The 24,128-nt window shown below is 35.1% G+C and overlaps 1 protein-coding gene across 4 annotated transcripts; it reads right to left on the bottom strand.

Annotated features, from left to right (window-relative positions):
• Positions 1-2,388: 2,388 nt before the first annotated feature.
• LOC106061664 (baculoviral IAP repeat-containing protein 3-like) lies at positions 2,389-22,994 on the bottom strand. 4 transcript variants are annotated; one of them, XM_056025964.1, is made up of 10 exons: positions 22,746-22,994; positions 17,356-17,598; positions 14,540-14,620; positions 12,393-12,460; positions 9,822-11,048; positions 9,060-9,235; positions 8,290-8,347; positions 8,072-8,179; positions 7,358-7,522; positions 2,389-5,889 (listed from the first exon to the last, which is right to left on the bottom strand). In XM_056025964.1, exons 1-10 carry the CDS (start codon positions 22,949-22,951, stop codon positions 5,690-5,692), a joined length of 2,532 nt encoding a protein of 843 aa, XP_055881939.1. In that variant the 5' UTR covers positions 22,952-22,994; the 3' UTR covers positions 2,389-5,689. The 4 variants fall into 4 exon arrangements, with proteins under 4 accessions (XP_055881939.1, XP_055881940.1, XP_055881941.1 ...); XM_056025965.1 differs by having other exon boundaries at positions 7,358-7,480; XM_056025966.1 differs by lacking the exon at positions 22,746-22,994 and adding an exon at positions 21,112-21,212.
• Positions 22,995-24,128: the final 1,134 nt, after the last annotated feature.

Here is a 24,128-nt window from a genome sequence, read left to right as displayed (position 1 = left end):
AGGGAAATACAATTCGTATAATAGGCGATATAGGACAAACAATAAGTCATTATAAACTATTAAAAAAATGGAGTATTGTGGTCATAGATGTGCCATTTCTGTGTGTGTTACAGCTTTCTTTTTTATTTCACTTAATAAAAACGACAGTAGTTTCTCACCAAGCATATGTGTCACTGGATTCAGCTGTAATTACATAACAGTTAATAACTCGCTCAAGACCAACACACTTTATTACTCTTGATAGCATATATCACACACTGTCCTCTGTCCTTATCTGTCGGCCTCCGTGTATTGCGTATATGGGTGGCTTGTTTGGTGTCTAGCGGATGATTATTTTCAATTTGCAACACACTGTGCAATCAGAGCATTATCGGAAGCAGGCACACAACAAAACACACGATGGAGAAAGATACAAAACTTAGAAACTTCAATGTATATTTATTTACATATTTACATTATTTACATCTATCTCTAAGTAATATATTTAAACATCACTCTTTACACAAGATGAGAGAGTATTATGTCACTTTGTCCCTGAACTTATAGAATTGTCCTGTAGACCTTGTAGATGGCTGTTACTAAATTCACAGGAATACCAACATGTCTTGTAGATGGATGTGGCGCTCTAGCGGGTAGGGGGTCGCCGTGACTCAGTACTTGAAGAGTCTCAATATAAAGTCCTGTGGTCTGGTGTGGGCATAGTAAGGCGGGTGGCCGGCTACCGTGGGCACGAAGGTTGATGTAGGCAGAGTTGATCTGCCGTGGGAAGCGTTGTCCATAGGATCGGTTCAGTAAGTTGAGATCGAGTAGGCGAGTGCTGAGAAGTATCGCCTTGGCGAGTAGTATCAAATAGACACGTGATATCAGACACGTAGTACCAAGTAGATAAGTTGTATTCAATAGTCACGTAGTACCAAGTAGATAAGTTGTATTCAATAGTCACGTGGTACCAAGTAGACAAGTTGTATCCAATAGACTCGTAGTACCAAGTAGATAAGTAGTATCCAATAGTCACGTAGTACCAAGTAGACATGATGTATCCAATAGTCACGTAGTACCAAGTAGACAAGTTGTATCCAATAGTCACGTAGTACCAAGTAGACAAGTTGTATCCAATAGTCACGTAGTACCAAGTAGACAAGTTGTATCCAATAGTCACGTAGTACCAAGTAGACAAGTTGTATCCAATAGTCACGTAGTACCAAGTAGACAAGTTGTATCCAATAGTCACGTAGTACCAAGTAGACAAGTTGTATCCAATAGTCACGTAGTACCAAATAGACAAGTTGTATCCAATAGGCACGTAGTACCAAGTAGACAAGTTGTATCCAATAGACTCGTAGTACCAAGTAGACAAGATGTATCCAATAGTCACGTAGTACCAAGTAGACAAGTTGTATCCAATAGACTCGTAGTACCAAGTAGACAAGTTGTATCCAATACACACGTAGTACCAAGTTGTATCCAATAGACTCGTAGTACCAAGTAAATAAGTTGTATCCAATAGTCACGTAGTACCAAGTAGACAAGTTGTATCCAATAGGCACGTAGTACCAAGTAGACAAGTTGTATCCAATAGTCACGTAGTACCAAGTAGACAAGTTGTATCAAATACACACATAGTACCAAGAAGACAAGTTGTATCAAATACACACGTAGTACCAAGTAGACATGTTGTATCCAATAAGCACGTAGTACCAAGTAGACAAGTTGTATTCAATAGGCACGTAGTACCAAGTAGATAAGTTGTATCCATTAGGCACGTAGTACCAAGTAGACAAGTTGTATTCAATAGTCACGTAGTACCAAGTATACATGTTGTATCCAATAGTCACGTAGTACCAAGTAGACACGTTGTATCCAAGAACAGATAGGGTCAAATAGGCATGGTGCATCACGTAGGCTGACAAGTAGGCAGACACCTGCGGGAGGCACCAGGTAGTCCACTAGAAATAAGGTGGATGAATAATATAGTGAGGACTCAGGTGAATCAGTCTGATAAAAAAAAATGGAATTCAATATATTGTTACGACTTTGGAGTAGGCTAAAGAAAGTTAACTCACCGATTGTCAGGTCGCCGATATCCTTCTGATTGCAGAATTACAATCCAACTATGAGCAGTCAATACTCCAAATAAAAAGAAATAATTTTAAAGTTCTCCTAATAAAATGTACAGATCCAGATTCACACACACACACACACACACACACACACAAAACTATTCAAGAAAGACAATCCTCCGTCGAAAAAACAGTGAACATAACTAGAGTTACTTCACACCTCAACACACTCGCTCAGGCCAGCTTTGCATCCAAACATAAACAAATTTCAAAAAGTTCTTATGTGTGAAAAATGGTCAGTCGGGGGTAACAAGTTTGCAACACTATGTTCTGAGTTCTGAAGTTTATTACTCTTTTTCTTCCTCAATGAGAGACACAAGTCGTTACATGTATAGGTTATATATATATAGAGAGAGAGATAGAGAGAAAAGAGAAAGTACATCCACAAATGCTTTATCGTTTTTCTTAAGCATGATAGCAATTTGATATTTATACTTCAAAAACATGAAAAGATTTCTGTGCCATTGTGCAATGCATGGTAATAAAATATATATGTATATGTATTGATATTTAAAATCATATTTAATGAATACATCAAAAACATCAATACATCAAAACAAAGATGATGAATTCTCTTCATAAAATATCTTCTTTCCGTGAACATCAAAAATTGTTTTCATTAAAAAAACACAAAAAGGAAATAAATATATGAAAATAGTTTATGTAGCAAAAATACATTTTTTTTTAATATCACAGAATCACATATAATAATTATAAATAATTTAATCCAAAAAGGAAAATATTTTAAAATTTTCTGTTTAAAATAATGTTATATTAATACATACATTTAAAAAAAAATGTTAAATAAGTTATATAAATGGAACAAAAGAAATTACATAGGAAAAGTTGTTATTAAGCAATCTTCTCTCCTACTGTACCCAAAATGTAAAGGCGTAACTTTTTATAAGATAACACTATTCCACAAGAGGATAATACATAATAAGTTTGCACCAAAAATATGTGGAACATAACTCCATCAACATTAAAACGAATAATATCAACACATTTTTTTTATATATTGACCAATTTACATTAACAGTACACTTTAACACCAACATTTTTAGCGTAGTAATGTTAACATTCACATTCTCTGTAATATAGAAGTGTATAAGAAATATAGTCTAAACATCGCATAGTATATACCGTACCGTACATTTGTAATGGCGAGTTGTGAAAATTTCATATAACAAAATAGTGTTATCATTAAAATACAAATGGCTATATTTTCCCTTTTTTCTAACAAATTCAATAAATTTAAATCGACTGAAAATTTGTGATTTTTAATCACCTTGGCATTACATAGGCTTTATTTCATTTGATTAGTTATGATAATAGGAAAGAAAAATGAGGATATTTTGTAATGCTTTAAAGTGTAAGGCACTTGTGTCTTTTATAAAGGCATTTAAGAAAATAGAAACAAACACACATTAAACATGACTACATAACAATCAAGTCTAACCAAAATCAGGGGCGTAACTAGGAATTTTCCATCATTTGGGAGCCCGTGGGGCTTGACATCTTTGGGGGCCCCTGCATTTTGAGTAAAATTAAATATTTAATGTAAAAAAAGAACTCATTTGGTGGCCCCCCTCAAGTGGGGACCCAGGGGATTTTCAAATTCTCCCCATCCTCCCCCCACCCAAGCTACGCCACTGACCAAAAGTCAACTTTAAAACCTCTTCAAAAAGTTGATTTTATCGAAACTTCAATAGGTCAAGACATTGATTAATTTAACCAAAAACATCTAGATATAGATTAACATAATCAAAATTCAATATCTCAAGTTATTGAATGTCAAAATCGAAACTTCTATATTGTAAGATACCCGGTATTTATTAAATTAAGCTAAATTTATATGTCTAGATATTAAGTTTAGCAAAACTTAAATTTCTCTTCAAGACATTGAATATCAACATTAAATAATCAATATCTGAACATACTTATATTCTTTAACTCCAATATCTCGTCGAATTCTGGATTAACTATATTAAAACTCAAGGAACGTGGCAGGATATGACTTAGCTATATCGAAACTCAAAGAACATGACAAGACATGGGTTAACTATATTAAAGTTCAAAGAACGTGGCAAGATTTGAATTCAACTTTATCAAGATTCAAAGAACATTAAAAGATATGGGTTAACTGCAAACTATAGAATTATAATATTGTCAGTTTTATGTATGTTTTTTTTTATTTCAAGTTAGTATCGATCAATATAAATAAAAAATTGTAAACGTAAATGCGCAGTTTTAAATCACAAAATATGGCTGCCAGGTCGTGTGGTATGCGCTCTGGACTGTCGTTCAGTGGACTCGAAACTCCTGGGTTCCAACCCTGCCCGCTTTCATCTCCCATTCTCCTTAGAAAGTTGGGCTAGGAAGTAGATAATCTTCAACTCTGAAGAAGCATCCGAAAACAAAATTCTAACACTGAAAGCTCTTATTTAGCTCTTATTAAGCATGGGTTGGATTAGAAATATTTGCACCAGTTTTGTGGAAAGGGGGGGTGTAAGAAGGCCTGAATTCGAACTCGAGTGTTCAAGCCTCTTATAGGCCAACAAACTAACCACCGTGCTAAAGTATCACTTACGAAACTAGAAAGAGTTATAGTTAACTATGGTTAGCTTGAAGATTCAAAGCAGCGACCGACAAAGTTCAACGTGAGTTTATATAAGCTTTGTAATAAGTAAGAAAGTAGTCACAATTTTTTGTGAAAGGCACTCAACAAAAACGGACATTTATCTACTTATAGTACGAAAATTCAAATTTCAGAGTTCTTCCAACCAGTCTAACCAGTTTAGAATTTTAATCCCCAGTTCTCATTGCAAAAAAAACAACCAAAAAGACCCAGGTGACGAAAGGAGAATTTAAATGGCTGATGTCTCTATGGCTGATGTCTCTATGGCTGATGTCCCTATGGCTGAAGATAACTTTCGTAACTTATGTAAGGGACCTATTTACAGTCAAAAGGAGGGGGTGTAAGAGTCACGATGTTAAAAATCCCAGTGCTAGCCTTAACACGAACTTGAGGCTGGAGAACCTCGTTTTGAAAGCCGGTCACTTAACTACCCAGTCACCAGGCCCGCTATGGAGGCATGTGTATTTATTCAGAAATAATAAAAATTTGAACAGACAAAACATTTGTATGACTTTTTCATTAACACCTTTTTAAACAAGAAAGATAATAAAAGTTATAGATAATGTCAGTTAAGGATCGTGTGTTCCGTACATTGGGCAAACATTTCGGCTTGCAAATTAGCTTCACCAGTTAAACAAAACAGAAGTAAGTCTAACCACCTTGATCTCCCCAACTATGCCACATAGCCATTAGAGTCGAGTTAAGGTCAAAGTCTCAATCGATACCTTTCGGTTTGCAGGCAAAGTGCCTGAACACTCAGCCACCACAGCACAGTTAGCTATGCATTTTTTTTAACGCCATTCTAATCCAGGGTATAACAAATTCTAATCATATCCTGGACTTTATTTTTAATATTAACAGCTGTCTAACTCTTATAAAAATAAGTACAGATGAAACGATAACATCTTCTGATCTTCGATGACTCTAATGTCTAGCCCAGGAAAGCGCGGACAGTTCCCTTGACAGGCTTCCTGCAGACTGCGCAGTCTTTCAGAGCTCCTGCACATTCAGCGCATGAGACCAGGTGACCACAGGGCAGAAACACCACCTCCACATCTTTGTCCATGCAGATCTTACACATCGTCTGCTGGCGTAGTTCATTGTTTCTCTCTTTCATTTTGCGAATGGATTCTGAACAGAATAGCAGAGAACAAAATGAAGTACAAACATGAAATATGAAGAGTTTTTTTTTTATTTAGAATTAATATTGTCGTATCGACTATATTTAAATCTGAGCTCTATGACCAACAACCCTTGTTCTAGCATTCTATTGATTTGAAAACATCTAGGAGTGTACTATGCATACACCATGTTTATGTGGTAGGTTGGCACAGAGAATGCAAAAACAACGTGTGCACACTAATTTTAATTGTTATACTTCGCTTAAAGCTGCAGTATTTTAATTTTTAATACCTCTTGCTAGGCAATCTCAATATTTATGAACATGCAAAATCTAAAAAAATAAAATCCTCTTGTTTTCGTTTTGTTGTATTAAAATCAAATCAAATTCCTTAAAAAGTTATTTAATATACTACTCCATCTTTCATAGTGCTATTAGAGCATGGAATGGGTTGCCTGAGTCAGACAGAAAAACCAGTGACTTGGCAGAATTTAGGTCATTGGTTAATATGTATTACTGAATGCATGACGCGTAGGACGTAATCATCGTCTTTTTTGAAGTAACGTCTGTATTATATAAGATAAGATAAGATGCCATTGATCACTCCTCTAGGCGTAAAGCTATGGGAATCTGTAGTTCACGCAGGGAGCCAAAGAAAGAATAGCCGAGAGCAAAGAAAAATATTTAGGCAAAAAAACTCCTAGAGAGCAAACTATGGGAACAATAAGTCCAACCTACTTGTGCCCACAGTACAACTGAGTTTTCCAAGAAGATTGCACTTTACAGCCATTTCCAGTTACTAAGAAATGAGATTGTGCTCATTAGTACAACTGGGTTTTCCAAGAAGATTGGACTTTACAGCCATTTCCAGTTACTAAGAAATGAGATTGTGCTCATTAGTACAACTGGGTTTTCCAAGAAGATTGGACTTTACAGCCATTTCCAGTTACTAAGCAATGAGATTGTGCTCATTAGTACAACTGGGTTTTCCAAGAAGATTGGACTTTACAGCCATTTCCAGTTACTAAGAAATGAGATTGTGCTCATTAGTACAACTGGGTTTTCCAAGAAGATTGCACTTTACAGCCATTTCCAGTTACTAAGAAATGAGATTGTGCTCATTAGTACAACTGGGTTTTCCAAGAAGATTGGACTTTACAGCCATTTCCAGTTACTAAGCAATGAGATTGTGCTCATTAGTACAACTGGGTTTTCCAAGAAGATTGGACTTTACAGCCATTTCCAGTTACTAAGAAATGAGATTGTGCTCATCTGTGACCACCAGAGAACGACTTTAAAGTTTTTAACGTACTTCGGGCTAATACATCATTTCAAAAAGTGATGGATATTTCAAAATTGAAAAAAAAAAAAAAAAAAAGAAGAAAATTCGCATTTTCGTCTTAAATTTGATTGCAAATCAAAAGTACAGGTTTTGGGCGTCGTTCTGATTACCTCCCTCTAATGATAAGATAAGCTTACCCAAATCTTGGTTTGTTGTTGTTTTTGTCAATCCATTCAAGTGTTTGCTGGTCAGCTGTGGACTGTTCACATTCCATTCATTTAACTTTTTCAGTAGCACGTCAGCTGACATAAGTGTGTTTTCTGATACAGCGAGATAGAACAAAGTTGGGATAAGTGTCATGTCTGGACAGTTGGAGTCGTTACAATATAAAAAAAATAGGTGTCTGTAATCAGTGATTAGGTGCAGGTACTCATGGATTAATTGCCTAATACTAATAAATTAATAATATACGTTAAAATATGAGAAAAAAATTAACAAAGTTTCCCACACATTCAAAAAGGTGCCATTTCACAGTACTGGTGCGTACCGTCACAAAAATGGCCTATGTATATATATGTTCGTATGAAAGTAACTATTTATCCAGATTGCGAACATAATAAGCCGAACTATATATATAAATCTGTACCAATATGAACGCATTGGATTCGGATTATATATGCATAATGTATTTGAAACAGAGCAAGTGAAATTAATTTTGAAAGAATATTATTTAGACTTAAATAAATAGTTATAATTTAACAAGAATAACGGCTAAACAAAGGGAAACGAAAGATAACCCTGTAAAGTGTTGTACTTTAGACATACTGTGTTATTTCCCTTCTTAAAAAGTAATGTGTAATATTGTTAAGTTTATAACCTTAATTAATATAACTATATTTTTTCAGAACTACCTTGAGACTTAAGGAGGTTTGCGACTTCAAGAACCATTTTCTCTGGGTATCCAAACTCCATCATTGCTCTGACAGCGGGGTCTCGTTTTAAGGGATTACTTTTACTGTCTGAAAGAATGAGCACACTTAATGGCATAGTTTTGCTTTGATTATTAATGTCAAGGTCGTCTACGCTATTTCCGATGTTTAAAGGTAAGGAGTATGTCTTAACAACTTACCAAGCTGAAATGCTGATGCCGATATTCCCATCTCGTCAGTCACCATTTGGTAAGATATCTTCAAACGGAGAGAATCAATTCCATATTATGCACATGCTATTACACCATAACGTAATCTCAAACTTATATTAAAATAGTTGACATTGTGGAAAGTAAAATATTTCCACACATGTACATCATAAAAAGAGACTATGAAAAATCGGTTAAGTAGGCTATCAACATATTCACTTGTTCAGTTATGTATTGCAGTAAATTTATGTTTACCTGATAGCAGGGCCGGTCCTAATAATTTCGGGGCCCTATGCGAAACGGATTGCGTGGGGCCTAGTCTGATAAATGTAATTCCAAATGTAAGATTTTGTATTAGAAAATATATTCATCTTTGCAATAAATTGTATTGAATGAAAGATGACAATGCCTTTTTTATTTTTATCGCGCATAGGATTGGCACCCCAAAAAGACGATTTTGTCTATTTGCAAGAGATTTTTTATGAGTTTTCATGAGATTGTTTTCATTTCAGGAGATTACCAGGACGAGGCTAAGGAAACCCAGTTATTATATAAAAAGTTAAAATTGTTAATTTAATAATTTGCACCTAAATTTAACGCAGGGCTTATGAAAGTGCGGGGCCCTCTGCGGCCGCATATGTTGCAGTGGCCTGAGGTCGGCCCTGCTTGAAAGTAATTATTCGACAACTAATTCAACAGTTTGTGAAAACTTATATTTAAAACTGTAACGATCTTAACTCTTTAAGGACGGAAGTAGTCACCTTGTCTTTGGTTTTGTTAAGATCCTGCACCTTGTCAACGAAATTCTGTCCCATGAGTTGTCTGATGAAAGCACACTTGGGGAACCACCTGGCATGTTCTACCCAGACGTCATCTTCATCTTCCCAGTTTCTTAATCCACCACCACAGAAGAAACACCTGGCACAGTCTCCGTAACCTGGAAATAAAGAATTGTACATAAGACCTGGCATAGTCTCCGTAACCTGATAAAATGAACAGTTTGTGACTCCTGACGAGTCTCCGTAACCTCTACAAAATATCTGGTATAAACTATGTAACCTTAGAAATATGATAAATGTTAAACTGTAAATATCTTGATAAACATTTTGTTCAGTAGAATGATAGTAGGATGATTGTTGTTGTTGGTCGTTGACTTGTAGCACCAAACTGCTGGTAGACAACTAAACCGCTGTAGGCGTATTGTATTTTATCTTATAAAACTAAAATAACTTGAATGCTTTCTTTGTAACCAACTTAAATATAACGTTTGTTAGATTGTAGATTAATTTAAATCGACATGAAATGAAATAAAATTATATTTTTAAAACAAATTCTAACTACAAAAACACGTCTTAACACTCTGTCATCCTTAAGTCGTCTCACGTACCCAAGACAGCTTATGACATTTCCGCTTATCTTACAACCAATCACTAACTTCCCACCGTCACCATAGAAACACACACATACACACACCATATAAAATGATCACGAACTTTTTTAAAGCAGCAAATTGTTTATATTACCCGCATAATAGAATCCAGCGTCTGCCAGGTCGTCCACTTGAATATGATGGGATCTTGGCCAATTGGAAAACGTTTTAACTCTTTCACGTTTTATTGCATACTCTGGACGTTTAGGTCTTTCCGTAACGATTCCCAGTTCTGAGTAGGTCGGGCCTGTATTTCTGCTATTATTATTAGGAGGCTGGGGTGTGTCAGGTTTCTTGGGGTATGTAGTAGCAGGCTGAGAAGCCACGGTGTCACTCTGAAGATTGGAGTAAACATTGGGTGGTGAAAAGATGCTGTTGTTTTCTGAGACTGGGGAATTGTATTCGTTTGGGTTAGGCTGCACTGGACTTCTTTCTGTGCTATTTGTATCTGATGAAAGAGGCTCATTTCTAGTTAGTGGCTGAGCCAGAGCATGAGGAGAGTTGGAAGAGTGTGCATTTAGAGAGTCGGATGAAGGAGGTGGCTGAACTGACAGAGGCAGTGTGACAAATGCTTGTTCTAATGTAGCGTAGGGCCTGAAAGAGGTTGACTCGTTTCTTGCTTGCTGATTAAAGGTTGGGATATTTCTGATTGGGATAGTTTGGGATTTAGTGACGCTATTAGCACTAGCGTCATCGTTTATGTTGACCTGCTCTTGACAAGCGATTGGAGCTGCGTCTATCTGTATTTCCAATGAGGGTGTTTCATCGTCCTCTTTCCTGACATCTTGGCTGCCTTCAGTGTTTAAAATACTTAGAATGCTGAAACTTTGAATCAACTCATCAAAAGACTTTTGGCCTCTAGTGATCGGCACATTGTCACTATTTACTCCTGTCACCATGGAACAGTCTGGAGACATTGACCTATGAACTTCTGTAACAACTTCAGACTCTAGCCAATCGACTTTACTGCCTTGACAGGCATAACACGTGACTTTATCGTCTGATCCTGAACCAATGTAAACGAAACCATTCTGAGCCAAAACTAGAGCAGATTTGGTTCCATGTGTCGGATAGTTACAGTAAGTACGTAGTCGTAGTATTTCATAATTGAAATACATTTTCGAAATAGTCGTTGCAGGAAAACTCGTTTCATTTTGATGGAGCATCCAATAGCATTGAAAGCTGCAACTTTTGATGCGTATGTGCCTTAGAGACATTAAATCTTCATACAGGGAGGTTGAATTCGAAATTCTCTTAAATACGGAGGAACGTTGGTAGTCATCTTTTGTATCAGAATCATTGTCTGCCTTATTCTCTTGAGCTGAAATGCAATTAATAAAAACGGGATTCGTATTTTTTTTTTATTAAGTCTTCTATGAAATGATAGAATGAAGTGTGAATAATTAATTTACTTTGAACTGAAATAAGACCTTTTCTATTCTGTTTCGATTATCAACAACCTTGTTCAGATTTGTTTTTTTTTAACTTGCTTCGAATTAAGGGTGCTATCTGTCATTTGAACTGAAAATAAGACCTTTTCTATTCTGCTTCAAGTATCAACAACCTTGTTCAGATTTGTTTTTTTGTTTTGTTTTTTTTTTAACTTGCTTCGAATTAAGGGTGCTATCTGTCATTTATATACTGTATGACTTTAAAAAACAACGTTCTATACTTCAATGTGGTTCAGTATGACTTCTAATAGCTTTTATTTACTTTGAATAACTGATACTTAAAAATAGTAAAAAAATTGTGTTTTAGATAGGATCCATTATAATATTTGTAGCTTTATATAGCGCTACTTTTATGCCCCCTTCATAGGTAGCCAAGCCAAGCCAAGTTCAAGCGGACTTAAGTGTTATTCAGATATACTTTTAAAAAAATATATTGCCTATTATAACGATAATATATATCTGGTGTTATTTATCTATTAACGCAAGTTTTATTTATAAATTTCCTCCATCGTATATTTTTAGTATATTGCATTCAAGATATTCTATATGAATTTGTATTTTATGTGATTAAAATATTAATATATTATGTGCTTAAAATATGGTCGAATGTTTGTTTTAGAGTCCAACCCACTTCCAGGGACCTCTACCTGTTGTCTCACGTGATCGCTGAAGTCAATCCTATTTCTTAATTCGTAATTCTTTCGTTAGCCGCCTTAACAAAATGGTTCAGCCCCCCAAGCTTTAGAACACCAACTATTTATACACACAAAAAATACATAGGTTAGCAGCACTGGTCAAGTCTATTTGAAGACATCTAACTACATGGACTAACGATAAAATGAGATTTAGAACTAAGTTTTTATTTGCCCGAAGCCTAAGTCTATAGTTTTGACAAACTTCATAGCTATAAACTTCTGGACACTTCTTTTATTGATGATATTGATATTTGATTTGAAAACTAAATTTGGGATAGGGATTTTTCCATATTTATGGATAAAGATTAAAACCTTTCTTAGGCCCAAAAATAATCGGAATTTATGATTTGAGAGTATTTTCTCTAATCAGATGAATTAGCATCGGTTTGGACATCTATTTAAAGGCTAATATGAAAGTTTATCACAACATCAGCAATATAAATTAAGATATTACATGTCAAAGAAAAATATTTTGATAAAAATGAAAAAAAAGCAATAGATTATTTTTCATCTGATTACCTTTTTGGTCAACATTTTTTGTGAAAATCTTTGCCAGAGAACTTTTAATGTTACAGGATTGTAGATCCCTGAGAAAACAATAAAAGACTGGATTACAAGATGAAATGCTAATTTTTACTTAAGATTCTTGATTGCTGCTATGCTACATTCTCAGAGCTACGCTTTACCGACTTTGATCAATTTGCAAATAGTCATTATTCTAAGCTCACTTGCCCCTATAAAACCCAAGAGCTGAACAGTTTGAGAAGTGTTGAGTTGCTGGATTGCACCGGGTCAAGGTCTGGACATAACATAGGTTAGTTTTCTGAACATAAAAAAAAAGTAAAGTTCTCCTTTCAAACCTTGCGATGTATAGGGCAGATGATGTCATCTGTTTCTGTGGACCACGGGTAACAGGGTGTCATGTGGCCAGTACAACGACCAACCTTTACTTTTCCCCAAGTAATTTGAGGTACCCATAAGAGCTGGGTGGACTCAGAGGCTCCCAAAGATTCAGAAATTAAAAATCCCAGTCTTCATCAGGATTCCAACCCGGGATCTCTGGTTCAGAAGCCAAGCGCTTTAACGCTTAGCCACAACGCCTCCTTTCTGACCCTGTGACCCGTTTATAAAGCAATATTCCACGGACCCCTAACTGAAAAAGCTACACAAATACATAGTATAAAACTATAATATAAGTAAATAATGGTAACAACACGCTATATAGAGAGTGTTTGAGATTATAACTTTTGTTTTACAATACATTCTCAAAATTACTAGCTTGGATGCGGTTGACGAAACTTATGAGTGTACTAATGTCTGTTTGTACCAAATAAAAAGGATGAAAAGGCGGGAAAACAATTAACAACTTCTGTAATATGACCCATAATGCAGGATATAACATTGTCATCTGTTTTTGAAAACAGAATTTATAATATCTTTAATCAAACATTGGTTTAAGTTCTTCGTTTGTGGATATTTTAAAAACTGCTGCTGTGTTAGTATGGATTCATATTGTATCTAAGTTTGTGTCATCTGTTTTTGAAAAAAGAATTTATAATATCTTTAATCAAACATTGGTTTAAGTTCTTCGTTTGTGGATATTTTAAAAACTGCTCCTGTGTTAGTATGGATTCATATGGGATCTGAGTTTGTGTCATCTGTTTTTGAAAACAGAATTTATAATATCTTTAATCAAACATTGGTTTAAGTACTTCGTTTGTGGATATTTTAAAAACTGCTCCTGTGTTAGTATGGATTCATATGGGATCTGAGTTTGTGTCATCTGTTTTTGAAAACAGAATTTATAATATCTTTAATCAAACATTGGTTTAAGTTCTTCGTTTGTGGATATTTTAAAAACTGCTCCTGTGTTAGTATGGATTCATATGGGATCTGGAGTTTGTTCACGGGCAAAAGAGTTCAATACCCAGTCGGTAATGTCCAAGGGAAGAATGCCTTCAAATTTTTGGTTTAGGTCGTTATAAAATAGTGCGTAATACACATATTAAGCAGTAGGGATGGACGAGTAGATTATCAGATATGATAAAATGGCTATTAGTAAAAGAGATATTATATTTGCATACAATTTCAATCTTTCTGTGGACCCCATTCGGTCTTCTAGTGAAACCCCTGGTAGGTCCACGGAGCACAGTTTGATATCCACTGGGTTAGTAAAAAAAAGTAAAGTTCCCCTGCGATCTATAAGGCAGATGGTGTTTCTTTGAGGGAACAGTAAACGAGCAGGGTGTCATGTGGCCAGCACAACGACCAACCGCCTTTACTTTCCTCAACTAAATTCAGGAACCCATCAGATTTTGGTGGACTCAGGGGCGCCCTAGAAATCCCGAAATTCAAAATCAGTCTTTACTAAGATACGAACCCAGGACCCCAGTTTCAGAAGCAAAGCGTTTAACCACACTGTCACATCGCCCCCCCCCCCCAATCCTTGGGCTCACAGTTTGATAACCACAGGGTTAGGAGAAATGCTATTTCTTGGTCAGATTTTAGTCTACTATTTTTACTTTCTTCAAGATATCCATATTTGTAGACCTATAAATGATAATTAAGTTTTCGTATGTTTAACTAGGCGCCAGTTGTAAGGTACATAAGTAGTCCGAGATCTACGCTAATGAGATTATAAAATAAATTAAAAACATGCTACTTACGTTAGATAGCTGTCATATTGTTTTATCCACTTAATAGCGTTTCGTTCATTGTTGAAATTTGCGACAGTCTGGATAAAGGAACTGAACAAAACAATAATTACTAACTTGAAATATGTATCCTTAACAATATTAACAATCTTGCGGAATAAGCAACATAGACAGTTCACTGGCTTGGAGCACATTGTATAATTTTATTTTTGTTGAAAAGAATGGACGAGAGGTTTAAACAACAATAAATCACACAGTTAATTCAGAGCATTCAGAACGCCATTGTTTATTTATTTTTTTTTTTTTGTTGTCTAATTATGATATGATACCCAAGATATGATCATTACTTTATTTAGAAAGATAAATATAACGCTTACGCGAAGACAAGCTTTATATATATGTGTGTGTGTGACGTAATATGTGTCACGAATTGTTACTGATGTTAGGTTTGATTTTGATCTTATTCTACAATCACGTGTTAATTAATAAAGAACCAATGAGATATTGATGTCATGTCCAAAGTCGCTAACGTCATTTTTAGAAAACTTTAGATAGTAAAAATCTTGAAAGAGAAAATTCTGAAAGGTTTGATGATAAAAGTAGAAGATAATTTCTTTAGTGGAAAGTCGAAAGTATTGACGTTTAGAGGTCAGTTAAAATTAATTGATATTATGCTTGTGATTTTGCTTCCTTCTATTTGTAAGAATTTAAAAGTGAAACTCATTTACTATTGTGGACTTCTGAAGGAATATTGAATACATTATTTATGCATGTGCTCAGAGAACTATTGTACAAACTATAAAATAAATATTGAATTTTCTTCGGTGTTTTGGTCGTTCATCATGTTCAGTGTGCGTTTGTGTTTGTGTCAGTGGAATAAATATATAAAAAGTAAAAAAAAACAAAAACGAATTGTACTAACGACACAATCCTTTAGTAAAAGCACTAAGTCACATTGGCAGAACGAAAAGTTACGATCACAAGTGTCAAGGTTATTTTAATTGTAAACTCAACCTGTTTACATTTCCAGAGACAACAGTAATGTTCGAATAGAACTAACAATTGCATAGGGAGTTATAAACAAGCGTTGTCACGGAAAGTAAAGGAAAGTCAGTCATTTTTTTTTATTAATATTAAGAGTTTTAGTTCAGAGATAATTCTATTTCTTTATCCAATCTTAATCAAATTCATGCTTGAAAATTGTTGTTCGCATAAATATGTAGACTCATATAAGAAACGAATACCGAAAATTAGCTTTTTCAGATGATCTTGTGAGTCAGTAATACTTTCCCTGGTGTTCAAAATCAAAATATCACTCTCCACATTTTGCAAAGCAGACAATTTGTGTTGTAAGCTTACTTTACATTACACTTACATTAAGTGCCTCCATAAACACTTCATCGGAACAAGGACATTCAAATTATTGAAGTATGTGTAATAGTGCTGGATACAAGAAAGTAGGGGCCTATGGAAGGATTTTTGGTGTTCAAGCCTTGGAGTAATAATTAACTAAACCCATTTCAAGCGTCATGGTCTATGCACTATATTGGGAAGCGTGGTCGAGAACTTGGCTTGGCTACCTAGAAGGGGGCTCGAGGTTCGACACCCGACTCAGGCAGAGTTGTGTTTACAGAGCGCCTAAAGGCAGCACTGAAACAATTCTCACAGATTTCAATGAGATTGGACCGTAGCGCTCTGAGCGTGCTGTAAGCATGAAAGTTGCGCTATATAAAAGCTATAATTAATTGATAGCAGAAATAATTCTGGAACACTGTGGAGATAGAAAGAAATTACGGGTAAGGTAAATTTAATTTTGGTTTTATTATTTATAACATGTCGTACATTGTGACCTAGTATTAGGATAGGTCATAAGACCAGTGACCTGTACTGTACTGGCAAGCTAGTCCAGTGGTACTTTGTGGTCCCAATTATATTATCTAGGCTAATAACTATAGCCTCTAGATGTACAAACCTACTGAGACAGATAAGTAATAAGTCTGTGATTTCAGTTGCAATAAAAAAAGGAGTTTATTTACAGACAAAAGAAAAAGATCATGGAGAATATAAATTGCAATAAAGGCTCATCAAAGAAAATGACATAATGAAACAAAGCAAAGTAGCAAGACAGTTTCCGGTCACTATAATGAAAGAACCATCATCATACAGGCACAATAATGTCTTATGCCGAAAAAAAAAAAAGATGGTTTACAATAATATCATATATGCATTAACAATGAAATGACGTCATTCATGAGACATTTTACGTCAAAAACCAAAACGATGGTTTACAATAATATACATGCATAAACAAACGTCATTCGTGAGACACTCTACTGTCTCGTATGTAAACAAAAGATGTCTTTAAAAAAAACATACAGGAGAGACTAAGAGACTAAGTAGACCTATACCATTTACATAAACCAACGGAGTACTAACAAATAAATAAAGTCTACTTAGCTCATTATCGAAATACTCTTCCCACAACAGTGGCACACTCCTCTTGCGTAACACAGCAATAGTACAACAAGACAAGTATTAGTTAAACATTATAGAGATTTAGTCCAAACAACACTGGTCAGTTGAAAGACTCAAGAGAGAGTAGCAATTGTAAACAGTTAACAGGGACTTAAATCAAGTAATAAAGGGGACTAACTCTAATAAAAAAATAAAGGTAGCCACCTTAATTGTCCCTCTTGTCACATACATATTTTGTTATAAATTATTGATATTGTTATTAAATATTAAGGGTGAGGCTTCAGAGCCTTGCACTGCCGTAAATCCGTTTTTTCCCTTGTCATTTTACAACTTTAAATCAAAAATTCACTTACGACGCTTTTCTCTTTCTTTGCAAATGTCCGAACTTGGAGCAAATTATAAATTTCCAATTACTGGGTTGCGTCCGCTGATTGGCTACAATGTAGCAGTGGAACTGTCGAGCGCTTTTCATTCGAAGAACATTTGAAGAGATCGTGTTCCGGCGTCTGGCACCGACACTGATTCTCTTGCGATGAGCTGTTTTTTGAAGTCCCATGCTATGTTTCCGAAATGTCCGTCTTGCTATCCCATCCAACCTGTTGTTTTTTTTTATGAACATAGGAATTAATCAAAATACGAAATACGAAATATGCACTGTGTTAAAATGTAGAAGGAGCTTTACACAATCAAATTATTTTATTAACGGTCCAGATTATGAATTCTACCTAAGACGGTGTTTATATCTCAAAAACTACATAAGGTATTGAAAATCTGATTTTCATGATATTTCACAGCTGGAAACGTTTTGGCGCAACGGCCACTTTTTTTTTTGTACTTTATGAAATTGAACAGTTTTGTTCTTAAATATGCAAAGCTTTTTTTTTTTCATAAAATTACATCATTTTTAAATTTAGTTACATTTTCAATATTAAATATAGGTAGGATTGCATTAAGTATGGGAGGTGATAATTATGTATATTTTCATAAAGTAATACAAATGCAAAAACAATTTCGTTAAATATGAATGACAATTGTTTTCCTATACGGGATATTAGAAAATGTATAAAATACGTTTAATTTTTGTTTGAATAAAATAAAGAATACATACTGCATGTATAGAATTAAAATATATCTTACAACTTGCAAAGAAAACCATATTGATACTCTACTACATATTATTCCATACATACAACAATATCTCGTACTCGATATAGAATTGTATAATAATTACAAATAATTGATTGATTAGTTGTTTTTTTTTTTTCAATTCATGTTTTATTTTTAGGTATAATAATTTGTTTCAATTTGATCCGAGAGAAATAACGTGTAAAAAGGTTTTTACTAGACAGATGGAGTTTATATAGGCTTTGTTACAAGACTTAATCATAAGTTCTAAACACAACATATACTTATATATATATATATATCTTATATAATACAGACGTTACTTCAAAAAAGAAGATGATTACGTCCTACGCGTCATGCATTTAGTCATGCATATTAACCAATGACTTAAATTCTGCCAAGTCACTGGTTTTCCTGGCTAGCTCAGGCAACCCATTCCATATATATATGGAGGGCTGATGTAGACACTTAATCCAATTGACTGGCTCTTCACTAATCATCAATCATTTATTATTATCAGTTAAGTCATTCTTACAATGAATTATAACATTATCAGAATGTGTCCATTCTTTGTGTGCCACCATCGACAATGTAATAATAAGAATTAAATTAATATAAGTGAGTGTGAATGTATATTTTGGTTTTCTATTGTTATAATTATTTTTTGTGTAATGCACAAATTGTATGACTAATTCCCTTATGGATAATAAGATTATTATCAATATCAATAATAATAATTATTATTATTATATATCCTCGTAAGCTGCTGCATCTGCCGGACTAACAATACAATCAAGTCGACAAAACTTTCAACCCGTTGTTGCCTCCCTTATATGGACGGAAATATGGATATTATTGTTGATAACTTGGTGTTGGTGTTGAAAATAGTGAAACCTGTCTTTACCTGAATGAAGGGATGACTTGGATCTCGGGGCCCGCTTCTGAGTTTAAGTTTCTACACAAACTTACTTTGTAATCTAGTTATTTTTTATAGTATGAATATTAGAATGTCACAAAATGAAATCCATCGAAGAAAGAATGCGAGACGCCCCAACATTAATTAAGCAGTTCTTATTTCGTTTTTTTTTTTTTTTTCACTGAAGGCGGAAATCTAAAGAGGCTGATGAGCACTGAGGCATGGGCTGGATTGGGTCCACGGGCAGTAGATTACGCATCAATATCTACGCCATTTTTTTTTTTTTTATTTCTGAAACATTACTCCCAGGCAGCAGATTTTGGATGTAAAACATATTTTGGGAGATTTTTGCTACTAGCAGCTAAGATGTTTTAAGCTATGGCAATACCGTTGTGGACTGATTAGTTGTTACCATAAGCAATGAAGACTACTCCTACAGCAAACAACTCAAAGCAGCTAATACAAAACTGAATAAAATCAATTAAAAAAAATAAAAATAAACTGTTCTCCGAAGAACCCAAGCGTAAAAATTCCATACAGGACAGAACAAGCAGTCAACCTGTTTATCTAATAAAGAGTAGTTGAACACAAAGCTGGATCATTGCTCACCAAACATTAGAAAAAAAAATGTATGCTTATTTACAAGCTATTCTGACTTGATCAAAGATTAATTAGTCTCCTTCATATGGCACACAACAGATATCAGAATAAGACCACAAGTGATTCAGAATACGAAAATGGGAACAAGCAAATTTTACACTTGTGTCTCCAGAGAATACGACGTTCTTCAAAGTTGTATACTTTAGCTAGTGGCCGGAGCAATGTACTGGCCTCAAACCACCACTATAGTGGAAAAAAACTATAATGGAGTCCTGCGTAGTTATAGAGACCACTGCGCATTTGACCACAGATCTACGATTGGTCACCTGAACTTCGCAACAAAAGAATGAAAACTCAGAAGTTGTAATCTAGATCTGTGACCCATTGACACGGATAATGTTAGTGTGTTTAGCACAGGCTTTATTTACACAATGAACATGGTCAAAAGAGGACAGAAAAAAAATGAAAAAACAAAATGAGTTTAGTTTTGAAAGAAATGTTAATGCTTTAAAGTGAAATGAGGAGAAATACGCATCACGAGATAATCCTATTCTAAAGTTTATTGGTAAATTCCGCCTTTGATATTACGCACCGTTATTGTTCAGTGCTTATTTTAGTCTATCCGGCTAGTGGCCTGGTACTAACTGACCGCTCCGTACCGATGCAGGAGATAAAGATGTAAACAAAATATCAACAACAAATAGGAAGAAAAAGTGCTCATTTACCTTCACCCTTAGCCTGGACCGTTAGGGTACCACACAAGACATGCCTCTTTTATAAAAAACTATTATAAAATCCTTTAATGTCCTTTCTCGCTTTCAAAAGTTGACCATTCAGCGGTGGCTCCACCGGCGAATTGGGGAACAGTCAACCGTCTGCTCGAATGGCCGACCCTGCTCTCGAGTCATCGCTCCACACGCATGCAGTAAATGGATCTCATTCACCAATCGTAGACAAACAACATTTAGCCACGTGATAATATTGATAAAACAATGGAAAAAAAAAACGTATCACGTGACAGCCTTTATGAATTGCGTATTCTGTATAGAAGAGATAGAGAGCCACGTGGATAAATGTTGTTTGTTTACCCACTTTACGATTGGTGAAGGAGGTCCATTGTATCATAATAGGCTTCACATGGTGTCTACAACTCATAATCGTCACATTGTTTTACAGAGTCGTTGGGAATTCCCGTAAATACGGGAACAAAAGGGAAAATCCCTTAAAATAGATCACTCTTGATAATTTCTTTCTCAAATCTAAAATTTGCTATGACGCTATTGGATCTCTAGATCCATCTTAAAGATTTACAAACTAAAGCATTTTGTCTTTAAATGTGACCAAATAAGAACTAGATTATTTATACACATATTTCTTTTTACACTGTGGCTCAAACATGACCAATTAACATGACTGTTAACGGTCTGTGGGTGATATTAGGTAACTACTGTAAGGAAAACTTACTGACCTGGTCACTTGCTGCTCTCTGGTGAAAGTGAACACGTCTGACAGGAAATAACGTGGTTCTTTTTTCGTATTGATACATTCTCTAAGTTAGTGGTTCTCAACCTTTTATTTGTGTCACCCTTCCCATAAACAGAATACATTCGCTCTTACAGCTTTTTAGGGCTATGTGGATCGCAGTAAACTAAGAAATGCTGTTAAACCGTACATGTATTGCAATTGTATTTTTCGCAGAGGGGCTCTACTATCTGTAACTAATGCTTTTTCAGTCTTAAGAGATATGGCTAAATATATGAGATTTTGTTTTTTTTTTAGTCTCCCTAGATAGCAGCAATTAAACAATTATTTATTATACCTTAAAAAACATGAATAAATAAAAAAGTATCCCATTAGTCATTTAATAATAAGAAATTAATTATTTTGTTAGATATCAAATAGGGAACGGTTAAGTCCAGCCCTGCTATTTAGTGACGGGTGAATATAGAATAGATTACTTGTTCTCTTCCCCCACCTCTTTTTTTCGCCACTTAAACTACGTGGGGTACAAAAAAAAAGAGTGATCTTTCCATGACTTCTCGGTCACAACGGCGAGTGAATACTACTTATTCTCTCTCCCCCCCCCCTCTTTTTGTTTCTTATGGTAACTCTAGTCCGTCCGACTTGCAGAAATAAAAGAGTGATCTTTCCTTTACTTCTAGCGAGTCCAAACTCTTGAGACATGAAGAGAATTATAATAGATAGATGGTTAGTGTTATTTGTAGCGGTTTCTATGCTACATGAGAATCAATTTTAGCTTTGAACTGGGCGCGAAATTTAGGTGATAGAACAAAGTGCTGAACTGCTTGATGACAGATTCTTTAGCTCTACTCGCGTTAGCAGTTATTTCATACCCTCATAACACCCCCCCCCCCCCCGCAAAAGCGTTAGAAAGCTGTCTCTGAAGTAAAACTGTTAGAATTCATCTAGGTATTTCGACCCAACAAAAAACACAAATCCTACTTGTGTCAAGCAGGACAAGAAACAAGTTAATAGTATGTTTAGTTTTTTTTTTTGTTTGTTAAAAACGATTTATACATTGGAACTATCTAATTATAAACAACCGCAGTATATTTTTCGTAGATCTAAACTTGTTTTTCTTTGGGTATTTGTCGTGGCAACTAAGCCTTGTTCAGATGCATCACGGATAGAACTATTCCTATGCTCGCCAGGAAACCCCCCGACATTGCTGCAATCTCCGTGTCAACCTACCATGCACCATCACGTGACAGGTATAAACACACATATATGCACCAATGTCAGGTAACCTAAGTGTAGCGGATTACAATCTACCTACCTTAGTAACCAGAGGCGAAGCTAGGATGGAAGGGAAGGGGAGAATTTACCCTCCCCCCCCCCCGATCCTTAAACTTGAGGGGGGGGGCCCAAATGAATGTGTTTTTTTTCCATTAAATATTAAATATTACGCAAAATGCACCCCCCCCCCACCCAAAAGAGGTCAAGCCCCCCCCCCCGGGACCCCCAAATGATGGCTAATTCTTAGCCACGCCACTGTCTTAGTAAGAGTATAAAAAATATTATATGTTTAGTTTATATGTTATCATATTTATATTAATTCAAACTTAGATCCCAATAACTTACGGAGGTTTTGGTTTCTTGCGTTGTATGTGTGACAGTCTTGAACAGCCATGTCTTGTTAGTGCTTTAATAAGTAGCTGTTTGATGTTGGATGAAGTAGTCACAATTCTGCAGTTATATTCTCTGTCGCTTTTCCCCTTGAGTACACCCATAGAAATCTTGGGACATTTTCGTTTTGTGATATGTATTCTCTTTCGTTTCCATATCATCTTAAATTGGTCTCAATATTTGCCCGGTTTCAACTTGAGTGTTCTGTAGATCAAGATCTTTTTAAATTTAATTACAATCATAAATTCGAAAGTAACATGTCCATAATCAATAGACCAATCACGACTTAGCCATAGCACTAACGAAAGCAAACATTTATTTGCCTGGGATTTCAACGTGTATGTATGTAGATTTTGTCTTCTGCATTATCAATTAGACTTTGTTCCAGTTTCCGGTGCGGTAAAACATTTCCGGTCTGCATCGCCGTGCAAAACCTGGTCTAGAAACTTATGCGCACAGAAGGCTCGGTTCCATTAGACTCTTTATATATTTTTTTTTAAAGAATATCATAAATTAAGTTGGTCCCCATGTCGCAAAATAAATTTAAAATATAATAATAAACAAAAGCACCACTGCACTATTCTATACAAGATTCAAGTTTTTGGTTTGTTTTGTGATATTGGAGATTGAGCCAGTGGGAATTTCCGTTTCTTTCTCGCAAAGCTTAAATCAATTCACTCCGTCGGTATGGTAAAAAGTTTATGCACGTTACTTCTCCGAGACCCAATCTCTGATAAAGCTGAAAATTTTACATATTTTTTTCTTTGACCTGACAACACAAGAATCAATAAAAAAAAACAACTAAATAATTAATTAACTTTTGGTAATTAATTATTTTGTTTGGTGTCATGAACAAGGCAAAGAAGTCGTACTTGACAGATGTGTTGGTAGAAGTTGAATTATTCCGCTTGAGGACTCTATAACCCCTTTTTAACATTTTTTTTTGCATTTAAAAATGTAGATATTCAGAAATGATACCTCTTTCACCCCACCTCTTTCCCAGCTGGTCCAGTCACGTGATAGGATCGTAGCGCACCGAGAATGCTAAAAGCTAAACAAAAACAATTGGTGACAAACATAATAAAAAAAATACTTTTAAAAAAAATGAAAGTCGGAATTAATGGGTATCAATTAGTTTGGATCCATCGTATAATTACCTTTGTAATAGATCTAGTCTAAAAGTAATAATTCTATCCGATTAAAAATATTTTTTACCAATGGTTTTTGTTTAGCGCAATTTCATGTTTTTAGCGTTTTTAAATACGCTATGATTCTATCACTTGTCTGGACCAGTTGGAAAGGGGAGAAAGAACGGGGTATCTGGGTGATCGCTTTTTA

The sequence above is a fragment of the Biomphalaria glabrata genome, chromosome 4 (genome assembly GCF_947242115.1).
Source record: "Biomphalaria glabrata chromosome 4, xgBioGlab47.1, whole genome shotgun sequence".
NCBI lineage: Eukaryota > Metazoa > Mollusca > Gastropoda > Planorbidae > Biomphalaria > Biomphalaria glabrata.
Note: the sequence above shows the minus strand (reverse complement) of the source record. Positions and strands in the feature narration are given on the sequence as shown.